The 19,141-nt window shown below is 39.3% G+C and overlaps 1 protein-coding gene across 1 annotated transcript in view; it reads left to right on the top strand.

Annotated features, from left to right (window-relative positions):
* The first annotated feature begins 686 nt into the window (after positions 1–686).
* The window catches only part of FRMPD2 (FERM and PDZ domain containing 2), a 215,795-nt gene continuing 197,340 nt past the window's right edge, over positions 687–19,141 (top strand). The window contains 4 exon segments of the mRNA XM_036736525.1: positions 687–810; positions 1,741–1,898; positions 11,891–12,076; positions 16,285–16,411. Coding sequence (XP_036592420.1) covers positions 687–810; positions 1,741–1,898; positions 11,891–12,076; positions 16,285–16,411 — 595 coding nt within the window.

Below are 19,141 nucleotides of genomic sequence, written 5' to 3'. Positions count from 1 at the left end.
ATCCCCTATGTTGCTAATGTCTTTTCCTTCCTCAAATTATCTTACACTATATTTGTATGTAAGTAGATTTTAACCCAACAGTGGGAAACGAGCTCTTTGGTGGCTTCAAGTCTATTTCCCACTGGTCTGTTTCAGCCACCCTTTGCTCTAGTCAAATTGAAGCATTTAGTTTTCCCGAACATGATCTATGTTTTCCAACCTTTGGGTCTCCCTCACAATGTTCCTTGTCCCTAGAATGCCCTTCACTCATGCCCTAAATATCTAATTCCTACCCATCCTTTAAGGCCCATGTCAAATGTTATCTTCCTTATGAAGCCTACCCTAATAACTCTCTAATATAGCTTCCTCAGCACCTTCCCTAATACTTCTCTAATATAATTAAGACCATTCTGGCACCATAGTGAAGGCAGTGCAGCTGAGCGATGGGAAGATAACAGACAAGACCATCGTGCCTGGAGAGTGCAATGACGTTTCTGCCAATGCTGAGGCAGTATAGCTAGGTGGCACCTTTACCAACTCCTCTTGTTGGAAGAACATGAAATTTCTTATGGCCTTTTCCTGGATCCCAGCATTCTTTTCACTGTCAGCAAAAGACCAATTCATCTTAGTTTAGATTCTGGTGGGTTTGGATCTGAGGTACAAATGGTAAAGGGACTGAGAATTTTCTCTTTCCTCCCTTCATAGACATGAGCCAGTCATCGGTGACTCTTGCCAACACCTTACTCGTGAAAGGAGGAGCTTTATCTGAGGAAGAAATGTGGTCTCTCTTGTTTCTGGCCACTGAACAGATTCTTGAAGATCTCAACAAGGGTAAGATGATTATATTTTATACTATGAAATCAATAGCAATTTAAAGCATTAAAAATGTGGTTGAGTGGAAAGTCCGTTGAACCTGGGGTCAGAAGCCCTGGCTCTGCCATCTACTAGCCATGTGACCTTGGGAAAGTCAGGCAATCTCTCTGAGCTTGAGTCCACTCATCTCCAAAATGGGGATAATAATAATTTCACTACTTTCCTCAGGGATGTTGTGAAGATCAAATGATGTACATGAAAAAGCTCTTTGTAAATACAAAAGTGCTCTAAATGTGAGATATTCTTACACAACGAGAGGCAGCATTACTTAATGGTTAGAAGAGCTCAAATCCTACTACCTCTGACACATACTAGCTCTGTGACCAAGTCATTGGGCAAGCCATTTAAGCCTCTCATTGACCTCTTTATAAGTTACACAACAAAAAGTCAAAACCGTATGTTGGGAAATTATAATGATCAATCTTGCGCCAAAGAAGAGAGATGAGAGAAATTCGCACCCTGCCTTCTTCCTTCTATAAACAGGGGTTAGATTATGGATGTAGAACATTTGATACAACACCAAACTTTAGTAATGTCTTAGTTTTGCTGAACTCTTTTAAAATGTATCTTGTTTTTTTTTTTTGTTAAAAAGGGATGACTTTCATAAAAAAGGGAAAAGGACTCACATATACAAAAATATTTATTATAAACTACCTCCTGTCTAGTTCATACCATTAGGTATGAGTCTTTTAGGTTTTAATCCAGATAATCCTAGGGAGAACTTGATGATCATTTCCCTGTCAACTTTTGGGACCATCATGTCTAAAGAGGTTCTCACTGTATTTGATCTACTCTCCTGTGAGTTGCCACCTGGTTGTATGGTTTAAGACGAGAATCCTAACCTGCTGTGAAGACTGAGCATGCTTTGTTCTTACATTTGGGTTTCAGGTTCCTCTAATTACATAGTCTGCCCTTGGTCAACTCTGTTGCATGCTACGGGAAGCCTTTCCTTCCAGGACAATGTTTCCTTTATAGAGGCCACCCCCTTCAAAGCCCCAGAAATACTTCAAGGACGGGGTCAAAACCCACAACTGGAAATATCAAAGGTAAGACCTTTTATCCATGCTTCTAACCTTCACTTCTAACCCTTCCTGTGGGACATGGAATTTGTTGGGTTAAGTCCATGTACAGATGGAATAATCCAAACTCATTAACTTGTCACCTTTAGTTATGTGAACATGTTAGGTTGGCATGGTTTTCCTTTATACTACTGAATAGGATGGAGGAGCAAAGGTGGGGACTTTGTAGGAAAGGGAAATCAGGGCTATCTAGAGGCCAGGACTGGCCCTATGGTTGCCCATAGAATGGCATGGCAAGTTAAAAAAAAAGCTCTTTGCCTAGCTCAATATCCTGTTTCTTACTCAATCCCAGACCCTTTATTCCTGAAGCCTAGACTTGGATCTTCTGGTTAGCCCCCTTGGGCTTGGTTGTGACTGTAGCTTTCTCTTGACACCCACTCCAGATATGGTTCCTTCTTCTGGCCCTTTTATTTATAGGTGTGTCTAGTCACTGAGCTCTGCTTGCTGCCACTAAAGTTTTCTCTCTCCTTCTCCCCCTTCCTATCTTCCTCCTGTACCTGTGCTGGAATGTCCTGGATAAAACGTCTTATCCATTCCCCAAAGTGGGAAGGTTTTAGGTCAGTGCCATGGAAACCAAGCTGCTACAACCTTGCCATGAGATCCTTGGCCCCATCCAGGTATGGCATGGAGAAGGAAGGGAGACAGAGATCAGTATGCTTATCAGAAGATCTTAACCTCTTCTGTGTCATGGGCCCTTTTGGCAATCTGGTGAAGCCTATGGAGTCTTTCTCACAATAAAGTTTTAAAAGAATAAAATAAATAGAATTACAAAGGAAATCAGTTATAGTGAAATAGCCATCAACACATAAGTATGGGTATCATAAATATACACACATGCAAATGCACATACATATACACACAATGCATATATACACATACATACGCATATGTAAATATATGCAACACAAAAACATACATATGTATACATACAAACACATGTATATGTATATTCATGGATCCCAGATTTAGAATCTCTGCTCTAAATGAACAATAGTTTACAAGTACTCTATTACTAGTTCAGTCTAATTTTTCAATATAGAAATAAGATATAGTCATCTTTAAAAAATATTTTATTTTTAATTTTTGAAATAACATTAACATATCAATAACAAAGTATATTAAAAAAGATGAAATTGCAAATCTGTTATGTACAACTTGCAATTCCTTCTAAATATAAATAAATATTCCTTTTGAATTCTTTTCAGATACAGCCATCTTGAAGACTACTTAGCAAAAGTCTTATGTTTATTATCAAATGAAGAGCTGTGATAGTGAAAACTGAATTCAGAGAACGTGGGTTATATCCTGCCTCTGACCTTATGTATGTGACCTCCCTGACCTTTAGCTACCTCATCCATAAAGTAAGCAGGCTTCTGAGCTTCTCTCTAGCTCTATGATCCTAAATTGGAAAACAAAGACAAAAACAAGGTCCTATTCCAAACGACCCAATGCAAACATGATGCATGCATGGCAGCCATCTGGCTCTGCTGACCTTCTTGCCTCTGGGCATGTGGTAGTGCTACATTCTTCTTAGAGTTTCCCTCTTTGTCCCTCCTCAATTCTCCATGTATCTGGACAAACACCTGCAGTTGAGCAAGACGCAACTGTTTGCTTTTTAAGATTAAGGGCACTCACTGGGTTCATGTCACTGAGTCTTTTTAGAGGCTTATTCCGTGGATCTCTTGTGCCCTTTCATGGGCCCTTCCACGCACAGTGCTGTGTGCAAGTCCTTATGGGGGATCCTTCTTTCTTGTGAACATGAGCCCTACTGGGTGAGAAGCAGAAATGGGCATGGCTGGAAGAAGCTTTATTTGCCCTTTTATTGAAATTTTTCACACACAGAGCCAACAGCAGACATTTTTGCTGCAGCTCTCAGGGCTCCAGGGAACTGTTTAATGCATGACTTTTCCTCGAGCCCTGTAGCACCCCCTCTTCATCAGTACAGATATGCATAAATGTAAGATATCTGATCTATGGAAATCTTAACTTAGGAGACAGGTAAATTGGGATCTATGTTATCTTTATATTAAAAAAAGAGTTTTGGCTTTAGAATATGATTCCTTTAATTAAATCTTGAAGCTCCCTAGTGTGTTTAAGTCTGTGCTTGTAAATCATTAATTACTTGGCAGAGAAACTTAAGACTAAAGTACCCAGAGTTGGAATTCATCCTGGAAATAATATAATAATAATAACTATATGGCACTTTAATGTTTATAAAGTGCTTTATGTATGTTAACTCATTTCATCTTCATAATAACCCTTGTGAGGTAGATGCTATTATTATCCCCATTTCATATATGAGGAAACTGAGGCTGAGAGGAGTTAAGTGACTTGCCCAGAGTCAAAGTTACTAAGTGTTTGGGGCAGGATTTGAAGTCTTCCTGACCCCAAGTCCAAAAAGCTTTTCACAGTGTTACCCAGCTTCCTCCCTCCCTTGGAAAGAATAATCTGCCTTCATTGGCATCACCAGATCTGTCTGGCATCAGTCAGTCATTTAAAAGAAAGGTGGAAAGGTGCTTAGTGAGGGGCAGCTAACGAGGGAGAGAAGGCTCTGGGGACAGGGATACTTTCGACTAAGTTGTATCAAGAGTGTGTGTTTTTCACAGTTTATGCAGCAGGAACACAGGCTGGAGAATGGGGCTTGTAATGCTAACTCTTTTGTTCAGGATCATTCTCAGCCTAGGATTCAATTGGATTGCCCAGTGGATTCACTCAAGGACTGAGACATCTTGCCTCCAGAAAATTTGCAGAGCAGGGAGAATTTCGTAGTGACCTGCACAGAGTACAATATGCTTGGCTTTATGCCACAACCAAGTAATTGTTACTTAAGCTTAAAGTGTGAACTATGCTCCTTCCTAGAATAGAAGGTAGAGGCTCTCACAAACAACAGCTCTCCATACTCAATCTTAGTGGGGAATGAAGTATCACTTTCATGGACTTGTAGCGACTCAGTGTTGAAAGGCACCTAAGAAGAGCCCCCCTTTCCACCCATCTGCCGCCACCCCCACATAATTGACAAGGAGCCTTTATCAAAGACTAGGAGTCTTTGGTTAAAACCTTGGATTCCATGCCATCTTGGGGAGGAAGCGGGGGGGGGGGGGCGGCGAAGAAAATCTGGAACTCGAAATCATACAGAACTGAGTGTTGTAAACTAAAAATAAAAAAATCTTAATTAAAAAACCTCTGGAGACATGGAATCCACTGCCTCCAGAGGCATCCCAGTCTCTCTATTTTTGACAGTTCTCATTGTTACAAAGGATTTTCTGACTTCATAGATTTGCCTCTTTGCAACTTGCACCTATTGCTTGTTCCTATTTCTTTTCTCTGGGTTAAAGCAGATTATCTGTTTCTTCTTGACATATCATCCCTCCTCCTGCCCTCCCCTCCCCCAACAAAATTTTCCCTTCTTCCAGCTAGATTGTTCCATCCAACAATTCTTACATGCCATAATTTTGAGGAATAATCCCTGTCACTGTCCAGTTTATCAATGTTTTCTCTGACACATAATACCCAGAAATGAACATAATATTCCCAATGGAGTCTGGCTAATGTAGACTACAACTTGACCATTGTCCCCCTCACTCTGGGTGCTCTGTCTTTCCATGAAGTGAGAGATCACATTCACTTTTTGGGTAGCTAAGTCTCTTTGTTGACTCATACTGAGTGTACAATTCACTAAAATCCCTCAATCTTTTATTTTTTCTCAGACTGGCATTTAGCGATGTCTACATTGCCTTATACTTGTGAAGTTGATTTTTAATCTAAGTTTAAGACGTTTACAGTTATCGTCATATTAATAGATTTAGCCAATGCTCCGAGCTCCTAGAATTTGGCTCTTGATGCTGTCATGCAATGTGTTAGCTATTCTTCTTGGCTTTATGACATCTGCAAGCTTAATAAGTATGCCATTTATACCTTTATCCAAGTCATTGGTAAAAATGGTAAGTGGCACAAAGCCAAACTCAGATACCTGAGACCCTCCACTGGGGACAACCAGTTCAGGTTGACATTTAAACATTTGTAGTCTAGACCCCTACAGTGACACCTCACCCCCACCCCAACATGTACACAGACTCAAGGATTGGGTCCCCAGATGGTGGGTGTTATTTGCAGGATTCTAAGGGTACCCTGTGAGTGGCTACTCCTAAAAAAATAAATCACAAGTTGCCACTAGTGTGCTTTCCATTAACATAGTTATCTCTTACCAAAAGCATTTACTAAAATGGAACAGTAAGAGCAGTAACTCTAAAATGTCTCCTGTAATAGAATTGTGGTGCACTTTTGTAAAATTGTACAGAGTCCATGAAAAAAGTCTGTTCAAGCTTATAAAGTTAAATGATACTGTGGCAAAAATGTAGGAAACACATTTGGTCGGTTCAATTCACAACTCTAGTACTGCTGGTGCCTTTAAGTCTTTTTTTTCCCTTTTTCTTGTGCAGTTCTCTCTTTGGCTCACTTTGGGCTTCCAAAGCTTGCTTTTTCTTGAGTCCCTGACTGACTCTCTTCTCTGCTGCCAGAGGTCCTCCTCCTAGAAACAGTGCCTGGCCTTCAGTGATTGTTCCTCTGTATCCATGTCTTTCTGGAGCACATGCTTCCATTCCATCAACTGTGACTTAAACATAGGCAATATGGAGTAGTAGATAAGAATATTAAATTTACAGTCTGGAAGACTTGGGTTCAAGTCAGTCATTGGACACTTACTAGCTATACAAGTCTATGCAAGTCACTTAATCTCTCTGAGCCACGGTTTCCTTATCTGTAGAACGAGGAGATCAGACACAATGGCCTCTAAGATTTCTTCCAGCTCTAAGTCTATGACCCTATAATTCTACAAACTCTTTTAAGCTGATTCTGCAACTGTTGGAGAGGGATGCTTCCTTCAGGGCAAGTAGCACTGCTGCCTGATACCACAGCTGGTGGGAGAGGAGGGAAAATCCCACAAAAGGCAAAGAGCTGGGTTCTTCTCCTATTGCTCTCCCTTCTCGTACTGCTGTCCATTTAACTACTATCAACTTTAATCTCTGGCTGTCTCCTAGGCTTATTTGTTTAAAATCCTTAGGGGGCATGGCTAATTTTCAGCCCAGCCAAGCTGATATTGTCCCTTCTGACTCAGAGAATAATCATGTTAACATATTAATACCACCCCATCTGTAGTAATTAACTGCATCAACTGAGATGAGGGGTGGTGGTGGCAAATAAAATTTCCCCTTCCTAACACATCTATGGCTACTCTTTATGTCTGACCTTTCAATCAATTCTGAATACACTCAATGGTAATGTAATCTAGTTCACATCGCTCATCTCTTCCACATGAATTGCCTGAGCAACATTGCCAAATGTTTTATTAACATTTTAGTAGACTATATCTATAACATTTCCCTAGTTAATCACTCTGGTACCTTGTAACAAGAGTAAATAAAATTAGTTTGCCTTCCCTATTCTTGGGGGAGTCAAGCTGATGCTTTGTGATTGCTGTTTCCCTTTCTAGTTGTTCACCAACCATCTCTTTAATGATCTGTAGTAGAATTCACTAAGCAATTGAAGATAAGGTCATTGGCCTATAATTTGAAGACTATTACCTTTCCTCTTTGGAAAATTGGTACAACATTTGCCCTTCTCCAATTTTACATACCTCTCCTGTTTTCCACAGTTTTTCAAATATGTTTTGACAATGGCTTAGAAATCACATATGCCACTTCTTTCAGTATCTGAAGATAGAGTTCATCTGGGCCAGATAACTTGAATTAATCAATGACTCATCTACTGGCTGCTTTTTCCCACCTTGGGTGGCAACTTCCTGGAAAGTCCTTTCGTTTTATTAATTCCATTGCAAGGGTCATTCTCTTCAGTAGAGAAAAGCAAAATAAGAATTAGCAGCTTTTTTTCTTTGTCTGTTATTATTATCCCATTCACCCTAAGCAGCTATCCCTTCTATGATTCTCCACGCTCAATATAGCTAAACCAAACCAGACCAAAATTTACCTTTCATTGTCCTTCACTTCCTTCGCCAACCTTGGCTCATTCTGAGAGCTAGCATTCTTCCCACTATTTTTACATGCTCTTTTATTCATCTTCTCTTACATTGTCTTGTTTTCTTACTCTACATATTTCTTTTTAAATACTTAATAGATTCTTTTTCTTTATTTCATTCTTTGTCTTCCCTCCTTCTCTCTCTTCCTGCCTTTCTTCCTTCCTTCCTTCTTTCCTTCCTTCCTTCCTTTTCTCTCTCTCTTCCTTCCTTCCTTCCTTCCTTCTTTCCTCATCAACCATTTTCAGGTGTGGGTTGAACTAGAGGGCCTCTGATGTACCAACAGTGAGATATTGTAATTTTGTGATTGACTATACACAGGTCCTTAGGAGTCAGGAAGATCTGGGTTCAGATCTCACCTCTGGCACTAGCTATCCAATTATGGATAAATATTTTAATCACTCCGAGCTAAAGTTTCCTCTTCTAAAAAAGTTTACTAATAATACTCTTAGTACCAACCTCACAGGGTAGTTGTGAAGATAGAGTGAGACGGTAGATGCAAAGTCCTTCACAAATTTGACAGCACTATCTAAATATTACTTATTATTGTTGTCATTCCATTTTGGTAGTTCAATTCCTCTTCTTTTCTCTTCTCACTGCATTTAATTCCTAGAAGCTAGGACTTTAACTCCTATTAATTCCAGTGCCTTCTGTCTGTGAGTTATTTCCTATTTATCCTGTATATAGCTTGCTTTGCATAAATTTATTTGCCTATTTCCTCCCCTTTTAGACTGTAAGCTCCTTGAGGGCAGCAATTGTCTGTTTCCCTCTTTTTGTATCTCCAGAGCTTAGCACAGTGCCAGCACATAGTAGGTGCTTAATAAATGTTGATTGATTGATCTTAAAATGAAACATCTTGTCAACTGTGATATTAATACTCTAGCCTATTGTGTTTTCAAATGAAGCTTCCTGTGAAAAAAGCATTGTGTTCCAGCTGGAACCGCCATGTGATCCTACTGATGTCAGAATTCTGATCGTCTGTCTCTCTTTCTGACAGGTGCATGTTTATTCCTTAGGAATGACTCTGTACTGGTCAGCAGAATTCCGTGTTCCTCCAAACCAGGTCTGCAATCATAGTGATAACAATCCTGTTAAGGGTCTTTTTTGCCAGTACATTTGTTTGCATTGATTGAAAGTGCCTTGTAAGAGGAAAGAGCTGTCTAAAGCATTTTTCTGAGCTGAAAATACAGCTTCATAGCAAACACCCTAACAAATATGAAGTGACAGCCATGGTATTGAGCCCTCTTTCATGGGATCGTTCAATAGCATCATTATGACCTGAGATAAGAATTCAGGGCTGATGCTCTTCAACAAGAAAGGCTTGTGCTGATGAAACTTGGAAAATAGACTTTTGACATGGGTGAGTAAGAGTCAGTCTTATCCTTAGTCTGAATTTGAAGACTTCTCTGTACTCTTCTGGGCATCTCCAGATATTTCACAGATCTATTGGTAAGTAATGAAGATCATGAAATGCCAAGGGCCCTTATAAAAAAACCTTAGGTGGTTGAATACACACCTTACCTGTGTCTCAGGATTCTTATCTTCCTTTAAAGTTCGACTCAGGTATCACTTCCTTGAAGAAGCTTCCTCTGATCCCCCCTGATCCCCCCAGATGTCAGTGATCTTCCCCACGTCTATTTTCCTTGTAGCACATTTTTTTTGCATGTTATTTCCTGCCACCTTCTTTTGTAAGATTGTGGGTTCATTGAGGACAGGAACTGTTTTTATCAGTGTCTTTACAGAATCCCTCATTCCATTCAAGACACAGCTCAAGCACCACTTCTACACCACTATTTCCACCAACTGCTAGTACCTCCCCCTCCATAGCTTGCATGTAACTACTTGAAACCCAATTTGTATTTATTTTGTGTGTATGTAGATATTGTTTCTTCTCGCCCTACCTCTGTTTATATCCTTGAAGGCAAAGATTGTTTAATTTTGTCTTTGTATCTCTTGTGCAGTACCCGGCACATAGTAGTTACTTCATAAATGTTTGATCCATTGATCATTATTCCCAGCAAGAAGCACAAAGCTTTATATCTAGCAGAAGCTTAGTGCCAGTTTAATTAAATTATATAAATGAAGCTATGCATTTACTAAGGGCCCAGTAGATATTTTCTGGTTTTAGTTAATTAATAAATGGATTTATGAAATTTTTTCCATTCATTTTTTCCATTTCTGATACTATATCACAAGGTTCGGATGATGCTACAGCCACATCTCCCTGGCCTAATAAATGATTTGTTAATTATTTGGTCAATGTAGGCAACCAGCATTAAAGTGTCAGGCTCTTAGCAGATTTTAGTGACTTCTGTTCCAGTTTCACTGGTCCATTGTGATCCATAGAACTAGGCCTGATTATGCCTATTTCCATAGGTCTTCCCTAGGAGCAACAAAGTGACAAAAAGTTCATAAAAGGGAGATACTTAGGACTAGTTGCACCTTCCAAAGGGGAGAAAATTCCTTCATTCTTATTTGAAATAAGAAATCATAGGGAGAATAGAAGCTCTCTAACAGATCATAATTAGTATTCTTTCTGTGGGAGAAGGAGCCAACTGTTGTCAAATGTACAAGGGTGTGAATTAGCTTTATAGTACTTAGCGTTTTAGTGAGTCATAGCATGGCAGTAAAAATGGAAATGATTGATTCTTTGAACCCCAATTGTGTTGTTATTAAATGCAAATACAATGGTAAACAATTTGCATGCTTTGGAGGCCAATATGAATTCTGGAACTCTCCTAGGGTATTATAAAAAGTTTATTATTACATCTTGGTCTTGCTTACAAATCACTCCTTCATGAATCCCCCCTGCAAAGACATCCTTAATATTCTCCCTTCAAAAAAATCCTCCATTTAAGCAAAACTGACTGATAGACCAAGTTTGACTGGCAGTCCTATTTTGCATCCAAAATTCACCATTTCTCTACCAAGAGGAAGGAAGTGTTTTCTAACTAATCAGTCATCTGGAACCAATTCCAAAATAGTTTTTACATACACACAGAGTATGTGAAATTGACTTAGCTATTTGGAGATTCGATGCTGAGCAATGATTAATCTAATACGGATGTCAAGAAGGTTGAAATGTCCAGATTGCCTTCTGTCTGCTGATTTCAGTTATCTTAATGACTGAATTAGATTAACCATTCTGCATGGTGTGGTCCTACCAGGAAATCTATTGACTTTTATTGATAAATGCTTCAGTAATTGACCAGAATCAGGGATTTAAATGCTAGCTCACAGATGGGAAGGAGCAAGGAGTTTTATTAATGGTGGAGTTGATTATTGTTTTGTGTGTTACTTTATTTATATAAAGGACTGGAGTAATAGAAGTGCTTTTTGGTAAATCTTGCTTGTTGTGTAGGATGCTTCTTTCTGAGGAAAATTCCTGCTCACTGATAAGATCCTCAGAAGGGAGCTTGGAATGTAATTTAAATGGTAATGTAGAGGTGGAACTCTCAGTGGAGGGTTTTGTTTCCATCTTTTTGCCTGATCACAAAGATCTGGGCAAACATTTCTAGGATTTTAATGTCTCCTGGCTCTGGATGACGATACTACCCAGAAGCACATCAGAAGGCACATCTGCAAATGTTTCTCTATGTTTATTTCAGTATTCTTTAATGTAACCTGAAACCTGTGCTGTTGATTTCATGTGTAGTCCAGGCAAAGGCTTTTGTGTCCTTGATGCGTGAAGGGCATTGCAGATTAAAAAGCAGTACGTTCAGAGCAATCGATGTTTGAAAGACTTCCTAGCCTCTGGATTATTATAGTTATGCATCCTGCTTCCCTTCTTAAAATACTGAGGAGAGTACCACATCAGCTCTCATCTAAATACGAGCATTAATTCTTATTAGCCTCTTTGCTATATTCCTTTGATAAAGTATTTAATTCAAGAGCTTCTCTCAGAATTTTTCATGTTGTATTTCTCCTTTAGCCTCTTCAACTGAGTGAGCCATTGCTTTCCATTTTGCTAATGATGTGTGAAGATCTGCCTCAGAAACGTGCTTCTCTCCCACTCATTTGGGAGGCTTGTTGTGTCTATCAGAAAGAAGCCGCCGTATCTCTAACACACCTCCACATAAAGAGATTGGTCAGCCTTGTTCTGGGAAGCATCACAGAGGTTTGTATTTAGCCTTGGGGAACCTCACATTCCTGGAATGGCCAATCATAATTGGAGCTTTGGAAGACAGTCATTTATACAAAGGAGGATACTTAATAAAATGGCAGTCCCTTAATAGAATGACAGTCATTTATACAAAGGAGGATACTTAATAAAATGGTGACAGAATGTCAGAGTGAGATTATGTAATGTAATCCCTCATTTGACAGATGAGCCAACTGAGGCTCAGAAGGTGAAATGTTCCACCTATGGTCACACAGTAAATTAGTGTCAGAAGCGCTACTTTACTAGAACTCCTGATGTCTATTGGGACAAAGTCTCTAGTGCTGGAGTCTCTGCTGGCCTAGTGCTGTAAAATATATTTGTTAATGACTCAGAAAAAGTCAAAGATATGACATGCTTAGCAATTTTCAGATGATACAAAGTTGGGAGGGGGAGCCAACATGTTGGATGCCAATTCAGAATCCAAATGATCTTGACAGTCTGGAAAGTTGATTTTAAAAAGATGAAATTTAATAGGGATGATTGAAACAGCTTATATTTAGGTTAAAAAAAAACAACTTCACAAGTACACGATGGGGGAGGTATAGCTAGTCAGCAGTTCATCTGAAAAAGATTGGAGGGGTTTAGTGGAATTCCTCTCTAAAATGAGTCAACAATGTGCTATGAAAAAATATAAGCTGGCTTTCAGCTGAATTAAAAGAGGCAGAGTGTCTGGGACTAGGAGGTGATAGTCCTATCGAACTCTAGTCTGACTACATCTAAATATCATGTATGGTTGTGAGTGCCGCATTTTAGTGAGGACATTTAGTGAGGACATCTGTCAAATAAGGGATTGCATTATATAAACTCACTCTGCATAAATAAGATGGCATCTAAAAGTAACGGGAGTATTGCAGAGCTTGCCATATGGGGACCTGCTGAGGGATCAAGGGATGTTTAGCCTGCGGAAGGTAAGTTTTAGTGGGGACAATGATTGTTGGCTTAATGCAGTTGAAGGAGTCTAATGTGAAAAAGGGATCATTTTGTTTTGTTTGGCTCTATAGGGGATAGATGAAAGACCAACAGGTGGAAATTACAAAAAGGCAGGTTTAGGTTGAACGTGCGGAAAAGCTTTCTAAGTTAGAGGAACCCAAAGGGAAATGGACTGCCTCACTAGGAAGTATGCTCCCCTTCTCTGGATATCTTCAAAGGACTGATATTGAAGAGAGGGTTCTTATTTAGGGCTAAATTGGTTTGGAGGGACTCTGAGGTCCTTTCCAACAGCAAGATTCAATGAGCCTTGGTTTCATTCATCTTCTTCAACTCCATTTTGCCTTCCCTTTAGCACAGATTTTTTTTTTAAAAGTTTTATGTGGCCACATGGCATATAAAGACCTGGGAAGAGACCTGGGTTCAAATCCAATCTAAGATACTATACATGTGACCTTCTTTGTGAATTCATCATACAGATTACTCACCTGCAAAAAAATGACATTGGTCTCAACAAGCTCTAAGGTACTTTCCAGCTTCAAATCTATGAATCTGGAGTCTTTTGCTTTTACATTTAGATACATTCCCATTACTTGCCTCCCCTCCCCACTGTACTTATTGGACTCTTCCATGCAGCAAAGAAAAACCTTTTGGCAAAACCAACCAGCGTGGCAATTGTTTCTGACGTAATCCTATTTTCCACATCCATAATTCTCCATCTCCCTACTGAGAAGGAGACACAGCAAGTTTTTTTTTATCAGAGGCTCCTAAATATTGCAGTTCTTATTTCTAGAGTACTTAATTCTCTATCAAAGAGAAGAAATACTTCACTCTCTACTGAAATGATTTTACTTCTGGGATTGAATTTATCTACTGTTTAATATTTACACAGCAGCACTTGCGGGTTAGAAGAAATAGAGTTTATTAAATTTAGTATCTGCTTTCTTTAGTAGCAATGAAGTATAGCCTGGATCAAGAGAAGAGGAAAGCTTGGGATGTGCAGTGATGCTCTCTGGACTCCCCTGTTGCATACTCAGTACTTTCTCAGACCCAGAATTATGTGAATTTGGATTGGCTAGGATCTTAGGATCCAAGGTTTACAACTGGAAAGGTCTCTAGAAGTCATCAAACTCAACCCCTTAATTTTAAAAATGAGGAAATTAGGCTGAGGGAGGGTAGTTATATAGGTAGTAAGTGACTGGGGTGGGATTCGAACTTAGGTCTTTCTGGCTCCAAGTCCAGCACTCTCTTCACACACTATGATATGCCTCACATACATGGCATGCTTCATATAAAAATTCCTAAACAACCATTATTACTTAGTATACCCACATGACCTCTTGAATCTATTCTCGGAGGGCTAACAAGTAGCCAGGGTTTCCCCCCAGGAGCAAAGAGAATCTCTCCATCTGTTTCCCAATATTTCAGGAAGAATGGCTCTATATAAAAATGGCCCTCCTTCTCCACCTGTGTCTCTTGGATCCCCTGACTCTATTAAAGACTCAGACACCTTCTACATGAGCCCTTCATTCCATCCCTTTGTTAGGGTTCCATCTCACTGACACTTCTTTATATTTATTTGGTGTGAACTTTGCATTTACTTTTCTGCATACATGTTGCCTTCCCCCAGAGCAGGGGTTCTTAACCTTTATTGTGTGATGGATCCCTTTGGCAATTTAATGTAGTTTATGGGCCCCTTCTCAGAATAATGTTTTTAAATGCATAAAATAAAATACATAGGAGTACAAAGAAAACAATACAATCTTTTATTCCACTCTCAAGTGGGGTTCTCAGATATCACTCTCCCCAGAGACGTATAACTTTGGCAAATTCAGTGTCTGATCTCCCCAGATACCTTAGCATTTATTCAACACTTACTAAAAATCAGAGATTAAAAAGTACTGGCTCTAGAGTCATAGGACCTGGATTCAAATCCTATCTCTGTCGCTTGTAATCTGTGTGACCTTGGTTAAGTTACTTAACCTCTCTGGGTCTCAGTTTTCTCATTCGAAAATGTGGGAATTGGACTTGATGGTCTCAAAGCTTCCTTTATGCTCTAGATATAGCCTATGATCTCATGATTTACAACAGGAAACTGTGTTTGGGAAGATGTCCCCAACTTTTGAAGTTGATGTTAAGGAGGGCAGTTAACACACTCCTACACCACAGTGTAAGTTCTTGGTGCTATTTGGCAAGACAAACTCATGGAACCACAGAATCACCGAATCCTAGTATTGAAAAGTACCTTAGAAGTCATCAAATTCAACCCGAACCCCAATAGAAACCTCTTTCTACAATGGGTGTAGTAGAAAAATTGTTGGATTTGAAGTCAGAGATGTGGGTTTGTAGCCTAGCTCTGTTACTGTGTGAGCTTGGACAAATCACTTAGTGTCTTTAGGACTTAGGGCTTTTACCTGTAAAAAGAAGAGATTGGACTGGATGCCCAGTGAATTAATTTCCAACTCTAACCCTGTGATCTTTGACTAGTGGTCATCTAGTTTCTGCTAGGTTGGAGAGACTTTGGGTCTGAGCCAGTATGGAAGTTCCTTAGTTTTTTTTCTTACATTGGTTTACGGCAGCTGGGACTTGGCTGTGACTGCCCCAGGACAATTCTTAGGGATTAGAGAAACTGCAGTAGGAGCTGAAAAGTATGAAGAGAAGATTTTATGAACCCTTGCGGCACTGTCCCTCTTAATTTCTTCCACCTTCCTGGCCCCCAAAGGGAGAAAGTGGACTCCTTAATTGAAATAAAGTAATACAAAATCATTGAGTGTATTGACATGGCCCACGATGGATAGTTCTGTGACCTATGGCATTTTATTTATGGAACTGTAAAATATACTCTGATTTCCTTGGATCTCTGCTCACTCATCACTCAATGCTTATTTCAGTTTAGACTAGAAATGAAGAGCATGACATATGGAACTCACTGGACTCTCCATCAGTTATTTAATCTGTTTCTAATAAGTCAAACTAAGTATCAAGAACCAAGAGACAAGGTTGATTACAAATGTAATCCCTCTTCTATAAGGAATACATTAGTGATAATTACCTAGAAGACTTGTGTATTTTTAAACCATTTTGGTTTAAGAAGTCAGGCGAGCAAACCCCAGCTAAAGGCATTAATTGTTCTGCCCTTAATGCAAGGAACAGAGAAACTTGCACAAATTTAGTTTGACAGCTCAGGCTACAGTCTCTGGACTGTGAACATTAATTTGCAATGCAATTGATCCTAGATGGAGCAGATTGTTGTTGAAGAAAGCAAATTTGTGCAACGGAATAGAAGTTACATGATAAGGAGGAGACTACATCAGGAACTAAGTGAACTCTCACGGCTGTCCACTCAGAAGACTCTGGATCCGGGTATATTTTTTGAGCATTTTTTACGTCAAAGAATCATATTGCTTCCATTTCCATTTCTTATCAATAATGTGTAAAAATCAGTGTCATTCCTTTGGTAGGAAAGAAACACATAAATGCATGTGTGTATATCTTTGGGGTCATGTATAGATACAGGCCAGTTTGCAGATTGACTGACCTCTCCACCAATGATTTGAGGAATAGGAGCTCCTCAAGTACTGAGAAAAGCTAGATTCACAACAAAGGATTAATTTAAAATGCTTTTTTTTAAATTAAAAAAAAAAACAAGTACAAAGCAAGTCTCTTTCAGGCTGGTTACTTATCCCTCTTTTTCCCTTATTCTACATTCCAGACAAATTCCCCTGTTATCTACTACCTGTCCTTTACATCCCCTGCTCCATGATCACCTCCTCTGCCTGGCACACTGTTTCCTCACCTATACCTCTTGGATTCTCTGACTCCATTAAAGACTCAGCTTATGGGCCATCTCCTACATGAGCCCTTCACTGATTCTACCCCCTTGTTGGTGCCCTATTTCACTGAAACTGCTTTGTAATTATTTGGTGTGAACTTTGCATTTACTTTTCTACATACATATGGCTTTCTACTAGAGCAGGGGTTCTTAACCTCTACCGTGTGATGGACCCCTTTGGCTGTTTGGTGTAGCTTATGGACCTCTTCTCAGAATAATGTCTTTAAATGCATAAAATAAAATACATAGGAGAACAAAAGAAACCAATTACATTGAAATACAATTATTATAATAGGTTTAAAAACCAAGTTCATGGACCCTGGGTTAAGAACACCTATCCTAGTATCACGTAATTTCATTGAAGGAAGGGGCTATTTTGTTTCCCTAGAAAGTACATAGTTGGTACTTTATAAATGCTTGTGGAAGGAAGGAAGGTAAGCAAGGCTCATATTTATGTGAATAATGAGTGACAACTCAAAGTTCTGTGTCTTCACAGTTTTAGGCACTGCAGCTTGTCTAGATCCTTCTGAGTTTGAATTGAACTTTTTCAGGTATTAGGATAGCTTGGTGGATATTTGATAGACTGCCACTCCTGGAGTCAGGAAGACCTGGTTTAAATCCAGCCTCAGACACCTACTAGTTGTGTGACCCTGGATAAGTCATTTAATTGTGTTTGCCTCAGTTTCTTCATCTGTAAAATGAGCTGAAAAAGGAAATGGCAAACCACTCCAGCATCTTTGTCAAGAAAACTGCAAGTGGGGTCATGAAGAGTCAGATAAGACTGAGAAACGACTGAACAATAATAACTTTTCAGGTATTACCTAGTGATCAATTTTCCAGTGAAGATTTCCCAGCTTTGCAAGGCTGGTCCTCAGACAACAGATTTTTGACCATTACCAGGCCTATGTTCAAAGTTTTTCCAAGTCAGTAAGGCCTTCTAGAGGTTGTAATTTCCTGGCATAGCCTGCAGAAAACCCAGAGTTTGTTCCATGCCACAATGACCCATAGGAGCATATTAGTGGAGGGTCAGTGAGTTAAAAGGAGAAATAAATTCATAGCTTTTTTGCATCCAGAAGTAGTGGCAATTTTACTGATTTAATTTCCTTTTTCACTCAATGGTTTTCAACTTAATAGAAGTATTTTTAAAATGAACTTTATAATCTTTTTGTTTCTGGCAAAGTTTCTTTTGGCACAGGCTTACTTCTCCAGCTCTCCCCCTTTTCTACTTCTTTTCCTTTCCTTCCCCAATCTTAGAAAAATGAGAATCAGACATGATGTACCACTGCATTAAGGTAGATCCTATTTATATTTTATAATTTAGCCAAACTCACACTGGTTTCATTTTGTTAGGAAGGGTCCCAAGACAGTTTTCCACATTGTTGAGGCAAAGGGAATGTTTCAAAAATTTTAGGATAATGAAGATCTGTGCTTTTATACTCTGGTTGATGACACAGAATCCTCCCTATTGATGAAATGCTGTCAGTCAGCAAAGAATATCAGACATCTTTCAGGGGATTGCAATGACCCAAATTGTGTTTCTGAGACAACTTCCTTGATTCTGCCCAGTATGGTATGCATGAAAGGTAAGTTCAGAAACTGAGCCATGTGTGAACAAGGGCCATGGCTCTGGATTGTTATTCTTTGAAAGGAGGGCTTACTTGATTCACTGATGAATTGAAACATCACTCACCCCAAAACCATTAACACAAAATAGTGAATAGTCCTCAGATTCCTGAGAAAAACAGCCGGCGATGGAGGTAATCTTTCAGAAATGGCTATAAAATGCTAGATAAATGTGAGTTATTATTATTATCACCTGTTAGCTTCACACATTCAGCAGAGAGTCAAACACCAGGGGGGAAATCAGTTCTAGGAAATCAGGAGATAAGATTATTTATTCCCTTAACAAAATTTGGAGCACTGACAGTACCCACTGGATGCTGGACAGAACCTGGGCTGATTCATATGGTTGGTAGGGCCCATGGGACCTCTGCTTCCTGTCTCCTTTAAATCAAGACCCCGTGCACAATTCACTTTATGCAGGCAGTCTTCCCAGACTACATGAATGAGGTGAGATCTTATACTTCCTCTAACTTTCTGTCCACTTGTACTTTAGTATCAATTTCAGGTTTAACGAATGCATTTTTTTTTCCATTTCAGAACCCATTGGAAGAGGACAAAATGAATCAGAAACAAAAACAAAAATATGAAGAAAGTCTTAAAAGGGGGAGGGTCAATATTATTAAACATGTTGTTTTTGA

This window comes from Trichosurus vulpecula, chromosome 8, assembly GCF_011100635.1.
Source record: "Trichosurus vulpecula isolate mTriVul1 chromosome 8, mTriVul1.pri, whole genome shotgun sequence".
Classification (NCBI taxonomy): domain Eukaryota; kingdom Metazoa; phylum Chordata; class Mammalia; order Diprotodontia; family Phalangeridae; genus Trichosurus; species Trichosurus vulpecula.
Note: the sequence above shows the minus strand (reverse complement) of the source record. Positions and strands in the feature narration are given on the sequence as shown.